Genomic DNA, 17529 nt, shown 5'->3' on the forward strand with positions numbered 1-17529 from the left:
GAGGAATTCTTTATGCAACAGGCAAACCAATTTGCTTCATGTGCGTGTCAGGTTGCATCTCGGCTCAATTTGAGAAATCCTTGTAACTAATATTTGGTATTTCATTAACATAAATCATGTTTCTTTGAATTATGATACAAAAAATGTTAAGGTTTTCTCTAAATTGTATGGAGATTATACATGCGTCAAAAAATATTTTCAAACTGCCCAAGATTACTCTCTGTTTTTTAATGGTGCAATTTTTTTAATACTGGCAGACAATACAAAGAAATGGAACCAAATGGTGGCTAGAATAAAAGAGCCCGCAATCTGCTGTCCTCTAAAAATTATTCAACCCAAAACCAAAATCATAAAAAAAAATAATAATAAAAGATAAAAAAAAAAAATACCCTACACAAATTCCAAGTCCCTTTAATAATAATTTATAACATGTCAGGTGGAGACTACATGCAAGGGTCTCTCTCTCTCTCACATAAACACCCCCGCAAAACCTAATCTCAAGCGGGGGAGATCATATACAGTTGTTTCTATGTTACACCAGGACTGTTGCACTGAACAATTCTTCCTATAAAAATGTCCAATTAAGGAATGCAAAGGCAAGGGAGTGCAGAGCACCCCCATCATCGACGACTTTCCAAGCAATCACCTGTTCATAATAAACAAGACGCCTCATTGCTGACATGCATGTTCCAGTTGGCAGACTAGCGAAACCCTGCAAAATGGACGGTTAATAAGCCACGTAGTTAACATTGGATTAGAAGGTTATTGCCTACAATGAGAAGCAGTGTAAAGAGAAAATCTGGTTTTCTCGCAAATAATTTTATAACATTGCAAATTACCTGCTCTGTAAGAATTGGAACAATGGAATACAGTGCCCCCAGGCCAGACTCATCAAAGATCTTTTCGAGTGTAATGTCCTGCAGATCCATTAGTGTGGTCTCCAGCATGCTAAGCCCTGCTTGGTTGGCAAATAAGCAAACTGGAAGCGACTGCAAACCAACCAGTCACTCGTTAACTTCCCTCAAAATCATTCAAATTATCTACTTTATCACATCTAAAAGAAATCAATTTGGACCTTGCCTATGCCAGAAGTTACATAGCTAAAGCAATATATCAGCATGAATAAGTTCCTTGCTTCAACATGTCAAACATGACCATCTTTTATGTGTCTTCTATAAGATTTAGGTATTTTCCTTTTCCCCGAGCATACCTTGAATGAACAACACAATATGGCTTTCGGATAATGCCAGAGTTGTTCGAACACCGAATCATCATTTTGGCAATTGGAGGTCAGCAACTCAGCACCTAAACTGGAACTGGAAAACAGAAAAGCAGAAATGAACACGAATATTAGTTGCTAAAAGAAAATTGCTAAAATTTATTATTATTTTACAAAAGTTCGAATTCAACATGATTGAGCAAGTCTTCTTTATAAACTCTCCATATTGGGTAGTTTAGATACCAACTCAAAGCAAGTTCCTACATGAGATTTGTTGCATGACATGGGATGCCCTACATAGTTTGAGACGCATCTATATTATAGAACAAAAAAGATGTCTTTAGATATGAAAGGAATCTGTGTGTGTGGTCATTAGGACCAGCTAAAGTGGCTGCCACAATTATTCTGAATTACAAAAATTATATGTTCAAAAACCTTCAAAGTTTAAGGATCACTTAGAAGGCGTGGAAGGCCACACATCTACAGAGTTCTCCATCATTTTATAACTGAAGAAGATTAATTCTGCTTTGGACTACAATTTTTTTCCCTATTTCTCGAACAAATGATCTAAATCATTTATTTTCTTTGATCAGTAATATAAGATAGCTATGAATCCAAGTTCTCATGCTGACTTCTATTTTCTAACATGAATCAGAGCTTTTGACTTGCCTATAGCTTTGGCATATCCAATTAGCAAGGGCAACAGCTTCAGGAGAGCCTGGAGTTAGCTTAACCCCGACATGGGGATTCAATCCACATGGTGTTATTGCCTTGGAAACCCTTTGGACAGTGGCAATTATATTGTGGATGTATTGTTGAGCCATGGTTGCAACACTCTCTTGAAGATGGCTCTCAAAAGGGAACTGAAAGGCAATAATCAGCATCACACTAGAATCTTTTGATGAAGATGAGCCTCCAGGGATGTGCCTTGTAGCTGCATATACTTCAAAATTTGATGCCGGGTCCATTGTCTGTTGAGCAGTCAATGAGTCCTGCCAGTTACAGTTTAAGGTAACAATTAGCATTTGTAACCAAAGAGAACCCACTCTGAACTTTGAGATAACGAGATCATCAATTCGCATTCTTAATCAACAGCATTGTTTTTAAGGCATAAACTCATCAAGTCTCGCTCAAACTACGTCGTTCATTTACAAGCTCAACATACATTACAAGATCACTCAGGGACGGATCTAGGAATTCATATGAGAGGGGGAAAATTTATATAGAGGGGTTTTTCCATAACTTCAGTGGGGGCAATTTCAAAATTTTATGGGTATAAATGCGAAAAAGTATAAATTTAAGGATATAAAATACAATAACAAAAAAATTCAGCGGGGGCGGATGCCCCCACTGAGCCCTTCACAGATCCGTGCTTGAGATCACTAATCGACTCGCTGGAATTAGATCCATGAGATGGTATTGGGTGCCTGGACAGAGTGTGTCTGATTAAAAGTCAACCAGTGAGCTTGAGTCATAAGTGGGATGTCTAAACAAGAAAAATGAAGAGTGCGACCCTTTCCTCTCTGATCAGTCTTCTTCCTTCTCATGTTAATTGGCCTTGAGTGCAACTGATCACCCATCACCTTATTTTACATGACCTCCTCTCCACCACCACCCCACGCGCATGTAATCACAATATTTTGGCCAATGTTAGGGTTATATTGTTCTCTTACCTGAAGAATTTTGGGTAGTAGTTTTTGACCATTGAAGGACATCATCAGTGGTTTCTAACAAAAGAAGCCTGCTTTAAGTTCATTCAATGCCAAAAAAACCCTTAAAGCACCATACCCATTCCTTTTTTGAAGCCATTTTTGCTAAAAACAAATTATTCACATTTGGGATGGTGGTGGTTCATAATTGAAAACAGGTAAGCCCAAGTCTATCTTATATGCAAGCCAAAAAATTGCCATGCCAAAGGGTAAGAATGGTTGGTTTTGTCTAAAATTATCGCCCGGTCAATCATTTTGCAGAAAGAATTGGTCCAAAAGAAGCAAAAAACTCAACTGTTTTTGAATCCAAAGGTAAGATCCGAAAGCCAGAGGACAGCAACAGGGCATCATCTGGGAGCATTTCATCAATTGGAGCAAAAATTAATTCTGAGCAGGCTCCAACAGCTTCCTCTTCTATTCCGTTACAAAGCTGCAACATAATCATTTATAAGCATAACATAAATCAGAAATTTTTGTACCCTCAAACAGGGAAACAAAAAAAAAATCCAATTCCTCTGAATCTTCTTTGTATATTTTTCTCCAACATTAGAAGGAAAAAATAAAGTTCATTTTATTTAACATAGAACTCATACTATTGATTTTGTGACAAATGTATCGAGTCCAATTCAAGGTGAAAAGTAGTGTAACGAAATAGTTACAAAAATTATTTGTAGCATTTATTTATGGATCATGACTTATATGACATCACCCAAAACACCTATACTGGGTCACTACTTTCTAAGAACAATGTCTCGAGCTTCTACTAGAGGGTGGATTAGTTAAAAATGCTACTGTGGACAAGAAAACCTACAATGCAACATTAATTACTAACTAGTATAAGAACAAAACAGAGGAGAGACCAAGTCAACTTCAATTACAATAAACTTAGATGAAGAGTCGGCCTTAAATCCTATCCCATAAGTCATGAATGCACTAATTGGACACATTTGTGACCAAAATTGTTTACTACATAATGCTAATGTATGGTATGATTAGGTTCATAATACAGAGATATACTTTAGAATCTAATGATTTTAGGATAGGTGAGGTAGTGGAAGGATAAATGGAATGTAAATTTATCAATTTAGAAGTATATTTAGACTACTGGAGACTGATAGAGAAGATATACAAAGTACAGATTTCTGTATCTTGGATTGTCTATCCAATAGACAGGGAAAAAGAGATCAAAGTGGATGTTACCCAAGTATTAATTACGAAAAAATGGCGGATGAAGAATATAGGTGCTTCTAAAGTATTGTGTTACACTTATCAAGGTAAATAATTTTAAGAGATCTAAAAGACACCTATCAATCTATTTCTAGCTTTGATACAAAATATGGGCAGTTAAGAAGCATGTCTCTGAAATGACCAAAGTAACGATAAGAAAATTGAGATGGATGAATAGCAATACAATAAATTTTTCATAAGAAATAAATGCTCTATAACGGGCTAAACGTGATAACCATTGAGAACAACATAACTTACCTAAGATGGATCACACCCGTGCAACAAAGACGAATAAATTTACCAGGGAGGAGGAGGGATATAAGTTGAAATATTTTCAGGAAAAACACCAAGTTAAGCAGTTACATGATGGCATATGACTTTATGAAGGATGTGGCCTCAATAAAAATTAGTATCTCAGAAAAGGATTCATGTACTCAGTTCCAAGTAGCTAATTTTTGAAGCTCTGTTGAGTTCATTATGCATGTCAATACATCCATTTGGATAATCATTGAGCAATAAAACAATAGCATATAGGAATAGGAAATAGAAGATGTGGGAACAATTCTCTTAACTATAATCCATTGAGAAGCCAAAGAGAACACCTGCAAAAGATATGTATTTCGGAATAGGAAAGCATCTTTTTGGTTGAGAGCATGGCCTTCAAGTTGAATGATTTCCAATATCTGGGAAGCAAACAAAAGGGAAAAAAAAAAAATTATTTGTATGCCAGACAAACAACAAAAGGGATAACATTAAAATATGAACAAACCTCTTCATCATTCACTGTGTGGCCAAGCACAATAGAGCTACTAGAGAACTGGGTGGAGTTTAATTTTGGTAATGCAACTGAGCCAGCTTTCAATGATGCAGCAGAATGTGCATCAACACTGAAATCGGCCCACTCAGAGCGGTGCTCCCTCAGGTACCGAACCAAGATTGCAGGAGAAACATCCTGGCAAAAGGAGTACACAGTATCTCATTGTTTTTAGGGCCAAAGAGCTGACAATTCTCCACAGGAAGAAGTCTATAGGGACCCATAATAACAAAGTTTAAATTTTCATACCAGCGTTAACCATCAATAGTAGATGATGTCAACAAAATCACTAACTGCATAGATTGTGTAAACAGACTGTATTGACAGTAGTCCAGCCAAAGTGAGTAAACTTTATATGCTGACCCGAGGATCAAAATTTTGTTTTGAAGTGCAAACAGTTAGAAACTGGACTTGTTTTGAAACTTTTTGGAAGTACAACGGTAACAGAAAAAAATTTGAAACACATGAAAACACAAAATATGAAGTACAATCTATTAACAAGAGAAGACAAGCCTATAGTGATTATTTGAGTATGTTTTAGGCCTATCATCCATCTAAACAAGAGGACACTGCCAAGGAACAGAGGATAAATACAAATTTGAGCAGGTCATCGTAATAACGTCAAAACAATTCCTTACTAGTAAAATGAAGAATAAATACTTTTAAGTTGATTAATGTATAATGCTATGAAATAATTGCCATAAAATAAATACTGTGCTATAAATAGACATCTTAACATGATTTACGAATAAAATGGTAACCTAAGTAACAACACGTAGCAAATTAGGCTATAATAATTAGCAATTAAGTACTAGAATTAGTTCTCTCCTACCTCATTTTTCAGGGAAAAAATAAAATTTGAATGCATCTACTGTTCTTTGTGAATGTTGTCCAAAACAAACAAAAATTCTACCATTTTGGCATGTTTCGACCATTTTTGATATGTTAAATGAAAAATAAATAAAAAATAAAATAAAAATTTTTTCAATTAAAACATGTCGATTTCAATTTTCTGCTTATGTTTCCTTGTGGTTCATTTGGATATGGAAACATTTTGACCAAATCAATGGAAATAAAAGGAAATTTGAACCTTGATATGCCAACAATTTAAAACCCAGTTTCTAATTACATCACATTGAGTACATTACTTCTAAAAGATTCTCGAGCAAAAATGCCAAAAGTCGAGATGAAATATGTTATTACACATAATCTAGTGGTGTCGATCAACATGTGAAATATCCTCCTGATGTCACACATTAGGCTCAGGATGAGAAGATAAATTAGGGAAAATCTATCACCTGCGCTACACCGCTGGGTGTATTTCATGGGAACATGCTCACTTAGATTTCAAAAGCCATTGATCCCTGGGTCAGGCATATAGAGATAGCACCTTGATGTTCAATGCCTGCCCACGATTGAAGGTAGGGGCCAGGGGATGTTTCCTCTTAGGGTCTGGTGCTTGCTAGCATTAAGGTCCAGTTCTGTGTGGCTGGCAATGGGATGAGTTAGACATACTTGAACTAGCAGCTTAGGAGCAAGCTAAGGTGGTTTCTTGATGTGGACCAGGCCCAGCCAGTAGAGCACACTGTTGCCACGCTGAAGGCACCACATGCATGGCTCACTGATCGTGATGGTTCGTTGACTTTTGGGGCCACGCGACCCAGCCTTGTCCACAGCCTATATATACCAAACAGCAACTAAAATTGGCTAACCCGTTGCCTTCTGTCACACTCCACATCTCCTTCCATGTTGCCCCATTCTCATCGCTATTACACATGAATCTAACCTATTATCAAAATGTCCTACCAATGTCTAGAAACTCAAAAACACATAAAAGCATCAAACTAGTTTTAGGGCTTCACATTGACGAGCAAATTTCCACCATGATATTAGAAAAGCAGGGACTTACTTGTTTATCGAAGTGAACAATGTCAATAAGCAAAAGCTCAGAAAGGAGTGGATTGATCATACACCCTCATTTTTTATTTGCATATAGTTTAAGAGCAATATTACTTGAAATTTGGATCAAATCCATCCTCATTTTTTTATTTGCATGCAGTTTAAGAGCAATATAACTTGAAATTTGGATCATTTTGGCGCATGGAACAAAAACAGCAATGCAGCACCCCACATACACCCAAAATATGGCAAAAGGGGTAGGCACGTACAGATGATATTGTTGGAGTGCATTGAGATATTTATAAATATGAGGGTATCTTTTAAAGAGATAGGTGACTAATAAAAATGATTTCCCCCCTATTATATCTGTATATATATCTATTAGAAGTATCCAAGTAAAAACATAAATTTAAGTGTAATCTAAGGTTCGTGTGTCACTACACTCCTTTTGTGAATCTTCTCTCTTTTCTTTTTTCTTTTCTTTTTTAAGGAAAAAAAAAAAAAAAAAAGGCTCTACCCTGATTACAGTACATTATAAATTCATTTTTCTGATGTTTCTTATAACAAATGAAACTGAAGGAAGAAATAGGAGGGGAAAAAAATTTGTATCACTAAATTTTAGTGTATTGGCACAAAAAGTGTGTCACGTTTCTCGACATATGTTCTAAAACGTGAATTGCAAAATGTTTTGGATTGCTAAATTTTAGTGTGTTGGCACGAAAATTATCATGTTTCCAGACATTTGGTCTAAAACGTGAAATTAGGGGCAATTTATGGTAACTCTATATTGGAGCATATTACTTCTCCATAAATAATGAAGTTATCTAATGATTCTTCACAAAATTAACAATACTAACAAGAATAAATGGGAAGCACGGTACTTCTACGAGAAGACATTTATAAGGGTGTATTCTTAACTTCATGAAAATGAATTATTGAAGAAAATCACATTTAGTAGTCAGCTGAAATGACTTCTCTCATATTTAATAGATTACCATTATTTCCAAACGTGGATTATCTTGTTGCAAATTTATGATTTACAGAGCTCATTTTCACCTTTTCATGTGAAAACTTCAAAGGTCTCACATCACACCTAAGTCAACTGCATACTATACTCGTTGTCACTATCATTGCAACAATCACAGCAGCGACCAACCGTCACCCACCAACTTCCCTGCTGTTTCCACCATCACCATCATGCAACCACCAAAAGTGCTGCCACCAGCTCTGGTTTCCATGATTCCATCACCAGCTCAATATTGCCACAACCGTCATTGCCATCACCATTATTGCACCATTAAGAACACAATCGCTACGATTGGTGCTGCACAGCTGCTGTCGTTACCACAACCATCACTGATACAGTTCTCGTCAACATCATTACCATAAAAACGACCATTACTGCCATCACTGTACCATTGTGCCTTGCCATTGCCACAACTAATTTCTGCTGACACCCACGCCTCAGAGGTTACAACTGTTGCAGCCAACGCAGCTGCCCTCCCTGCCACAACCACTAGAAGTATTATTACAATTTTTGTTCCCATCATGCGTCTAACGTGCAGCCATCGCCAGCAACACCACCGTCTTTTCTTTTACAAGGTCATTAATGAATTTTGCTAAGGTGACTAGATTATGCTTCTATCCTTACTGAAAGCACTAAATTCCATAATATATTATTCATATGGAGATAATACATTTATTATAATTCATTCGAGTAATGTCCTTTCACAACTTAAATTTCTAAGTTCATAACATTTCCTTAGGTACCATTTGTTTGAATTTTGGATTTTGCTTTTTCATTTGTTGTGTGTGTGAAGTACCTTCAGAGTGTGAACCAAACCATGCCTTAACATCAATTTAAGTAACAAGAGAGAAAAGCCAGTGCGAGAGGAACAGGAGCAAAAGTATCAATTTTTAGATTAGTTTACATTCTGTTTTCTACGGCAATTTCATGCTTATACATATAATGTGAAAAAATATACAAGTATGTAACAAATTTATTAATATTTTTCAAAAAATATATATATATTATACAAGTGTCAACTAAAGTTTAGTAAAAGAGAAACACCCACTAACATCAAGAGGTTGTAACCTCAATTTCATCCATTGCTTTTCAAAAGCTCCATGAGCACTTTGGTTCAAGTTTCTTGGCAGCCAATTTTTAAACAGTCTCATTAATATTTTCAACCTCAAATTTAGATGCTAATAAATGGAAAATATGACAATAAACACAAAACTTACTAAAATGATAAGTTTACAACTCACTTGGAGTAGCATGGAGGCTTTCACACAAAGGATTCCTCCAGACAAGGAAAGAGCACTACTAGAATTTGAAATGGTTTTCAAGTTCTTGGTTGATTTAACACATAATATTACATCTTCAGCAGCATCGCAGTTCAACAATGACCAGCCATCATCGCTGAATCCATTGACAGCACCATTGAAGCTCCTGAAAGAGATAAATGAACAAATAAAAATCTAGAAGTGATGCACTGAAATAGTATACAGACGCATACTAATGCAAATATATTAGTTCATATCTATAACATTAAAATAAAAATATAAAGTGCAGAGGAGCAGAACAATGAAGACCAGAAAAGATGTGGATTTTACCTGCTTAATCTTTGACTAAAAGATCGCAAAACAGCAGGCTGCTTGCCCAAAGCATGTGTTACCCCAGAATTTTTTTCTTGAGCCATTTGCCCAATATGGTGCAGTGCCTTTGTAAAAAATGCTTAGTTAGTTCCTCTAAAATAAGAACGTATGCTTCAATTTTCATTTGAATTAATTAGACACAGTTGAAATAAGCGGTGACTGCAACTTATAATAAGGTAATATTGGGGACAAAATGCCAAATCTAGAAAATACTTAACTAGCTTATGCAGTTCATCTTTTAAGATAGGCAAATTGTAGAACTCCCTTTTGATCTGATTTTAAAAATAATAGGAATCCTAAACTTATGATCCAATAGAAGTGACCCTTAAATTTCATTTCAATTACATTAACTTTTAACTTTTACTTCATCTTACCCTTGTGCATTTGAAAATAAAAGACCCCACTCCTATTTTGCTTTAACAAGCACTTTCTTTTTTTCTTCTGTAGCTGGCATTACCCTCCATTCATCTAATAACTTTGCATCAAACAACCTAGTCAAACTTTTCCTTGGTTAAATGGATTTTTGTGTCCAAATCAATACACCTCTTAAGATGAAAAGGGCAAGTGAAAAATTGATTGTAGACATTTGATTTTGTCACTACCGCAAAAGGGGAGGGCAGCAAAGTCAAACCCACACACCAAAACAATATGGGACTCCCATTTCTATTCATGTCAAGATGGTATGGGAATCAATGCCAAGTCCAAAGTCTACTCCAATAGTTTGCTTGTGGATGCATCAATAGTCACAGCCTATGCAAATTGTACCTTGGCAGGTTTTCCATAACCACAACTTTTCTAGGCAAGCATGGGGTCTAAAAAATCGATTAGTAAACAAACTCCGACAAAGAAGGAATCACGGGAAGGTATGGTTCATGTTGAAGTATATTAATATACTTCAACAGTTCACACAGGGATGCTTCAACCTTTAAAATCAAACAATCAGAGTACAATCTAAATTCTCCAAGAAAGATATTTTAACGATGAATAAAGAAGAACAAGAAAGTTATTCTAACAATGGGTGAAGAAGAATGACACCAAAGGAAGAAAAGCATAAGAAAATGTCCTTAAATTTTACTTTAGAGAGCTCTTAGTTCTCAAAGATTCTTCTGTACATCAACTCAAAATAATTGGAAGTAAAACAAAAACATAACAATTATATTTTGGAAAAACAAGACTGCATACAGTTTAGCAACATCCGTATAATCGCAGAAGAAGCATCATTGACAAACAGGTTCTCCACATAAATCTCGCTGACTCTGCAGCAGGATATGTTGACTTTGCAAGCCACATTTTTGGGCCCAGCATAAATTTAAGACTAAAGCTTCCACTCAAGTAGGACTTCTGGCCACTGTACCTATGCAGCCGCCTCAAATTCTGATGACACAAAGCCATATGTAAAAAGTTTATGAACCTCAGATTTGTAGCAATTAGGAGAAATGGCCTTCCACAGAAGGGCACAACACCAGAACAATATGACTAATCAGGTCATGGCCATCAGTATGGTACAGAAGTAACAATTTTGTTTTTTTTTTTTTTTTTGAGAGATAGTAGAATTAATCCATCATACTTATATAAGTCAAGAACAGAGATTTACAAGAAAGATGTAATTCCAACGCATAGATAGACACTATCAAGATTCAAACTGTCATAACATTTGTCACTCACAGCAACTGTAATCTTCTGAGCCACAAGTTTGGATGACTCATAAAGAGGTCGCAGCACCTCAGGAGCACTCAACGCCTGCAAGGGTAAATTTAAATCAACTCTAACCAAAAAAAAAGGGTCAGAAAGCTAACTGCTAGTGAGGAACTAAACCTCAAAATCCAGGTGATCCACGATGTGAATTATTGACCCTCCCCCCTCACATGGTCGAATCAAATATCCACTAGCCAGCATCTTAGCTCTTATGAATTGTGAAACAAGAGATTGGCTTGGCCCAGCACCAGAACCAGACATCGACTTCTCACATACCTTGACATATTGATATCAAACATAGTAATAAGCATATTAAATAAGAGACTGATACTAGCAAGTTTCTGAAAATCTCATCAGAAGACTGTATCAGCTTGAGTATTAATAAAAGTAGCGAACCAACAAAAATGGAAAAACTTATTTTAGTCCCAAGGAAGTAATAGGAACTTGTTGGTAGGCCAAAAGCAGAATAAAACCTAATAGCATCATTATTTATTTATTTATTTTCTTTCTTCTCTTCACCAGTCTTGAAACCTAGACCTGGAGCTTAAGACCCAAACCCACCGAGACCAAGGTAGACAGGTAATTTTTTTTTTTTTTTTCCTTCTAAATGGCTTAGATGACTCAGGATGGACCTATGATAAAAATGGTCCTGTCAGGGACCAAGGGCGTTGTAGCCTAATGGTATCTCCTCTACCTCCAAAAGTGGATGGTGATGGTTCAAGTCCCCATAGGGGGCAAATGGGTGTGTGAGTTTCTTGCCAAGGCAAAATATATATATATATAACTACTACAGATTATTGAACTTGATAATAATATACATTACTGAGGGCTAAAATACCACCGAAGGAATAAGTTACTAGATTCAACTGTTAATCACTACTTTGTTAAAAGAGCCACCAAAAATTTTGGACTCATCAGTTAAGCTTGCAGGAAAATTGAATCATGCTTTTTTGCACCATGATATGGATGTAGGAAAAACCAGATGTTAAATTACAAGAACATTTTATATAATACACCCCCATGAACATTGATTTCCATTTTATATATAAGTAAAATCAAAATGCAACATAAAATAAGACCATACCACAAGGCTGCCATCTTCAAAAGTTAATGTATATCTCAGCGTCCAGAAATCACATGCAGGAACCAGTGTAGTAGGAGCATAAAACTGAATGCAACTGTTAGTGTTTTGTGCAAGAATAAAAATAGTACAAGAACAACAATGGTATCAACTACAATTGTAACAACAAAAACGATAGTAGATCATCTGTGATTGTGTTGCTGTAAATCCCCGGGGAATAAACAGAATTTGAAACATCCTACTAATTTTCTTACTTGCATGTAGATCAGTTCAATTGTTCCCCCATTTCCAGCAGAAAACCTGGCGAAGACTTCTTGGTTTCGACAATCACGGAACCAAGATGAACGGTCTTTGAGAATCTCCGCTATCTACCAAAAATGCAAATCAAATATTAGTAGGTTCTAGTGAAGTGAGTAACTACCAGAAATGCAAACTCAAATATTAGTAGTGAAAATAATTTAAGGAGAAACTCAAAACATACAAATAGTTGCACTGTTCTGAAATTCATGGATAACCTAATATTTTAGAAATTTTTCTTAGCTGGAGATGCACAATTTATCTAAGAAATAGTATGCAGCTACCAATGATAAGCTGTGGCAGTCATATAGAATTTGTGAAACTTGGTTCACTATAAAAAACCATACCTTAGTAGGTTCCAAAGATACTAAACTGCTGGCTCGTGCAGCCACTCCGCCACAATTATGTGAAATAGCAACAAGCCCGACCGAATCCAGACCAGGCTAGTCAAAAAAATATATGAATAAATAAACAGTTAAAAGATTCCGTAAGAATTATATTGACATTTATACTTCAACTCATGAGATTAAAGATCAAAGTTGACCTATGCAACAAACAAATATTTATAATCTTATCTAGAAAACTTGTATTAATTATTTTAAAACAACAGTTAAACCTTCATTCCAGGAATTGGGACCCATTCAATAGCAGTTCCTGTAGCTTTTAGAAGGAACTCTTGCATGGTCTCCTCTGCTACCGCAAGGAGTCTGTAATATAGAAAGGAAATCAAATTAGCCGCAAAAATTGAAAATCAATGCCATGCACACACCTGAGATGGAGTTCTATTAATTCACTGGAATTCAACACTACCCTGTGGGATTCTCAACAGCCATTACAGAATGTTGAGAAGAGTTAACCGTTGCCTCGTTCCTTGTGTTAGGAATTGCTACAGATACCTGCATCAAGATCATATTATCTCAAAAGATATCATAAAGATTCTAAAGAACATTGTCAATTAATTTATAATTTGCATCTTAGACAGCAAGAGACATTTACTACCCCACTAAATGGAAAGACCGTAAAATTTATAATTTCTCCAAAATTATGCTCATGATATACAGTAGGTGTCAATTAATTGTAAGTAGTTTGATTCTACAAAATCACTAGGCAGAACTACTACAAAAAGAAGTACAGCCGAGACTGTCTTCAATTGTTGAGAAGAAAACTGAATATGAGAGAGTTTCTGGATTTCTGGATTTCTGGATTTCCTTTACTGTGAGTAATTCTGGTTCTACTACAAACATATGAACAAGTTTTCAGATTTCTTCGCTGGAAATTTCTTCTGGTTCCTTTCAAAAATTGAATCATCAAAAACTTGTAATGTCTATACACTTATTTAAAATAAAAATAAAAATGTCTTTACTGTAGGTAATTCCCTTGATAAACCAAAAATTTATAAGAAAATAGTATTCCCTCCATTCTATAATAAGCGTCACGGAAAGGAACATGCATTTAATGCATAGTCCCCCTTGAAATTTACAAAACTAAACAACAAAATTAAACAATTACTTTTTTTATTTGAAAATTGTTTTCAAAAGCTAAGGACAATCTGGAAAAGTTTAAATTTGGAACAACTTAAATAGGGAAGTGAATACTTATTCTGGAACCACCCAAAATGGAAAACAGGACACTTAGCCTAGTTGAAAAAGACTTGGGTCCTGGTGCCTCATGAAACATCAAGTCTCGGGATCGATTCTTGCTAGGTGCAAACAATTTCTTGGAGGGGGGTGTGTGAGTACCAACTAGGGAAAAAAAACATCCACATATGTATGAGTTACAGTTTATGCAGGGTCGGGATCGAGGGAAAAAAAAAAAAAAAGAGGATGTATCTCATCAATGGTAACGGGGTTAATTTCCATCCAAAGAAAAATTATATTTTTTTCCCAAATCAAAGACCTTTCATATTGTTATTCCCATTGCAAAATAAAATTAGCAACTAAAATTAGTCTGCTTTACCAGAAGGAATTTCTAAAATATGTTCTAAAACACAACAAAACATTTTTTGTTAAAATTCCCATCCTTGTTAGATGATTGTGAGTAGCATTTTGGTAAGGTTCCTGATTCAAATAATCACAAACATTGAATGATATACTTCCAACAAAAATCAATGAATTTAACAAGAATTAAAAATATGCCTTAGCAGATCAAATGGGAATTTAGCACGTCCTAAAGCCAAAAAAATGGGGGTAAAACTAAAATACAACTAAACAAAAGCATAAACAATATATAACCAAAAAAAATGCAATGGATGGCCATACATATTGCAGTTGTTGCCGCATATTTTCATTTTCAAGCACCAGCTGTGACACCTGTTTCTGAAGGCGATCATTCTCTTCCATCAAAAACTTGTTTGTTGCAATCAATTTCTCGTTCACTAACTGAAGTTGGATAGCTTCATTCTTCTGCTTATCTCGGCACCTGTGAGATGAGAAAGGGAGAAAAGGCAATTTTTCTTTCATGCTCAAGTAGCTGATTTCTAATAACTGAAGCTCCTCACTATGAGAATTGTACAAGAGAAGACAAACGCAATGAGTCGATATCCATGCTCAATTAGCTGATTTCTAATAACTGGAATAAAACTCCCAATATAATAATTTTCAGAAAGTTGCAAACTTATGTGTGTGTGTGTGTGTAAAATAAATTGTAATGCATATTAGTCCCTCCATAAGTGCCGTTATCATTCAATACGAGGTAACTTTTTGGAATTCGTATTAGCAATGGCTGAATGCCAAGTATATAAATTAAGAGCCATGTTTTCCATGGAAAAGAACCAGAAAAGGTAATCATCTATGAAAGAAAACAATTGGCTTAATTGGATAATGAAACACATGAAGCCGCTATTTATTTTAAAAAATAAATAACTAAGAATTTGAATTTGTAGCAAATCATGTAAATCAACAAAAGCACAGCAATTCCAAGCATGCACAGAGTCAAGAAGGGCCCAGTGGGGGTGTCCGCCCACGACTGAATTTTTTTTATTTATATTAAATTCCTAAAATTTTGTAAAAATTCTAATGATGTCCCCCGCTAAATTTTTTACAAAATCCATTATACATACTTGTCCCAAAATTGCCACAATCATCTCCTCTATCTCCCTCTCTAAACTTCACAGACATTGACTTATCTACTTTTGAAGCTCTCACTAATCCCATATCCCTAAAATATATCTCGTTCTTTATAAATCTCGTGAATTGTACAGGCTATTCTTCAAATCAGAGATTTTGAGAGTGATGAAGAGTTCTCTCTTTCTCTCTTTTCTTGTTCTTCTCTCTTCTCTTTTTTTACAGTTTTGTGCAACTTCGAATGCTAGATTTTTATCTATTCATGCTTAGTATGAAAATACCAAATAAGTTAAAGTTCTTTTGTTTATTACTGTAGTATGATTTTTTTTTTTTAATCTTATCATTGTTCAAGGTCGCCCCCTCTCGAATTATTTTCTGGCCCTTTCACTGATTCCCAGCATACAAGATCAACAAAACAGAACTGATTTTTAATAGACACAAGGCTTATAAGCAAACAAAGGTAGGAATCAGCTTTAATAATATGAAAGCATAACTAATTAACCATTCTCAGCTCAAATATTATACCTGCGGTTCTGAAACCAGACTTTGATCTGATTCTGATCAATGTTAGCAAGAATCGGGTACTCGTCGATCAGTTGCTTCCTGCGTGACAAGCTCGGCTTTGTACACTGAGCATACGCTTTCTCAAGAACCTCAATCTGTTCGGCAGTGTACCTCATATACTTTCCAGCATCCTCACGCTGATTCCCACCTCCATTCCTGCCGCTACCGCTGCTGCTACCTCCACCTGAACCCATCACCACATCATTTCCAGCCATTGAACTCAAAACCCACCAATGAAGATTGTGAAACAGAGAAACAGAGACTGTAAAACTGTGTGTGCTTGCTTAAAATGGTAAAACTGTGTGTGCTTGCTTAAATTAGCTGTTTTGGGAATCAGATTGACTTTGTAAACTCCGTCTGTGGTTAGATTAGGGGAAAGTGTAAGAAGGTAGTAAGCAACTTGAACACTAAGCCACCAAAAAAGCACCATAGTGGGCTAGTCACTCGTAACGCTCAAATTTTTCTTGTTTGTATCTGGGATTTAGAGATAAAACTTGAAACTGACCTGTTTTCGCTCTGAACCTCCATGCACTGAAAGTGAGGCAAGCGGTTTCGTTTGTGCCAATCTTCTTTCAACATCTGTTTCCATCTTAAACCAACTCATTAATAAATTGTCAGTGTAATAAACACTCATTCCGGGTCAAGTATGAACAAATTTATGCAATAAAGTCTTCGACATTCAAAATCACCATCCTTACATCAATCTTACAATAACTACACTATTGGGGAGAGAGAGTGTGTTTCAAATAGAGCCTGGTACATACGATATATGTGTGTGCGCGTATATTGTGCGTGTGGACAGAGAAAGGCAATCACAAATAGGGATTCGCATTTGTGTTACACTCTGTGATGATACATATGGGTGTGTATATACATATATGGAAATAAAAGAGTTCAGAAGATGTTTTACTGCATTTATGCAACAATTGTCTGTTCTATACATTTCAAATGACTACGACAAATGTCGAATTTCAACAATTAATAGTAACATCAACGAAGAACAGAAAACCTAGGGCACCATTTTTTCCCTTCGCGAAAACATACTCTATTTTTTGCAGTGTCTTCCAATGAATTTGAAAACAATAACAGAGACCAAAACGCTATTGGCACCATCGGTCACCGAACAGCGATTGAATAGAAAGACTGCGAAGGCAGCGAAAGGTTTTTGGTGGTGGTGGTGGTGGTGTTGTGTGTGTGTGTGGGGGGGGGTGTTGGGGGGGGTGGTGGGGTTGTTGTTGTGTGTGTTTTGAAGGGAAACGTGGAGGGAAAAGAAAATGATAGTGCGAATCCTCTCATTTTGTTTG

At 35.9% G+C, this 17529-nt stretch overlaps 1 protein-coding gene across 1 annotated transcript; it reads right to left on the reverse strand.

Annotated features, from left to right (window-relative positions):
* Positions 1-178: 178 nt before the first annotated feature.
* Positions 179-16440, reverse strand: LOC132314296 (homeobox-leucine zipper protein REVOLUTA-like). Its single transcript, XM_059813171.1, has 19 exons — positions 16187-16440; positions 14858-15017; positions 13410-13495; positions 13216-13306; positions 12947-13042; positions 12557-12670; positions 12306-12389; positions 11342-11497; positions 11192-11266; positions 9485-9591; positions 9137-9320; positions 4925-5107; positions 4758-4838; positions 3219-3358; positions 2678-2684; positions 1889-2211; positions 1211-1316; positions 840-989; positions 179-712 (listed from the first exon to the last, which is right to left on the reverse strand). The coding sequence occupies exons 1-19, from the start codon at positions 16438-16440 to the stop codon at positions 566-568; spliced, it is 2544 nt and encodes an 847-aa protein (XP_059669154.1). The 3' UTR covers positions 179-565.
* Positions 16441-17529: the final 1089 nt, after the last annotated feature.

This window comes from Cornus florida, unplaced genomic scaffold (genome assembly GCF_030987335.1).
Source record: "Cornus florida cultivar Cherokee Brave unplaced genomic scaffold, ASM3098733v1 CherokeeBrave_3.0.0_Hap2_Chr06, whole genome shotgun sequence".
In the NCBI taxonomy this organism is placed as follows: Eukaryota; Viridiplantae; Streptophyta; class Magnoliopsida; order Cornales; family Cornaceae; genus Cornus; species Cornus florida.

Bases quoted from the DNA above. Each gene is read 5' to 3' on its own strand.
- LOC132314296 (XM_059813171.1), bottom strand. From the start codon at position 16,440: ATGGCTGGAAATGATGTGGTGATGGGTTCAGGTGGAGGTAGCAGCAGC. The intron at 13,496-14,857 runs GTATGGCCATCC...ATCTTGATGCAG, and splicing joins TGCGGCAACAACTGCAATAT to GTATCTGTAGCAATTCCTAA. The intron at 9,592-11,191 runs GTGAGTGACAAA...TTTTTTACAAAG, and splicing joins CTCAGAAGATTACAGTTGCT to GCACTGCACCATATTGGGCA.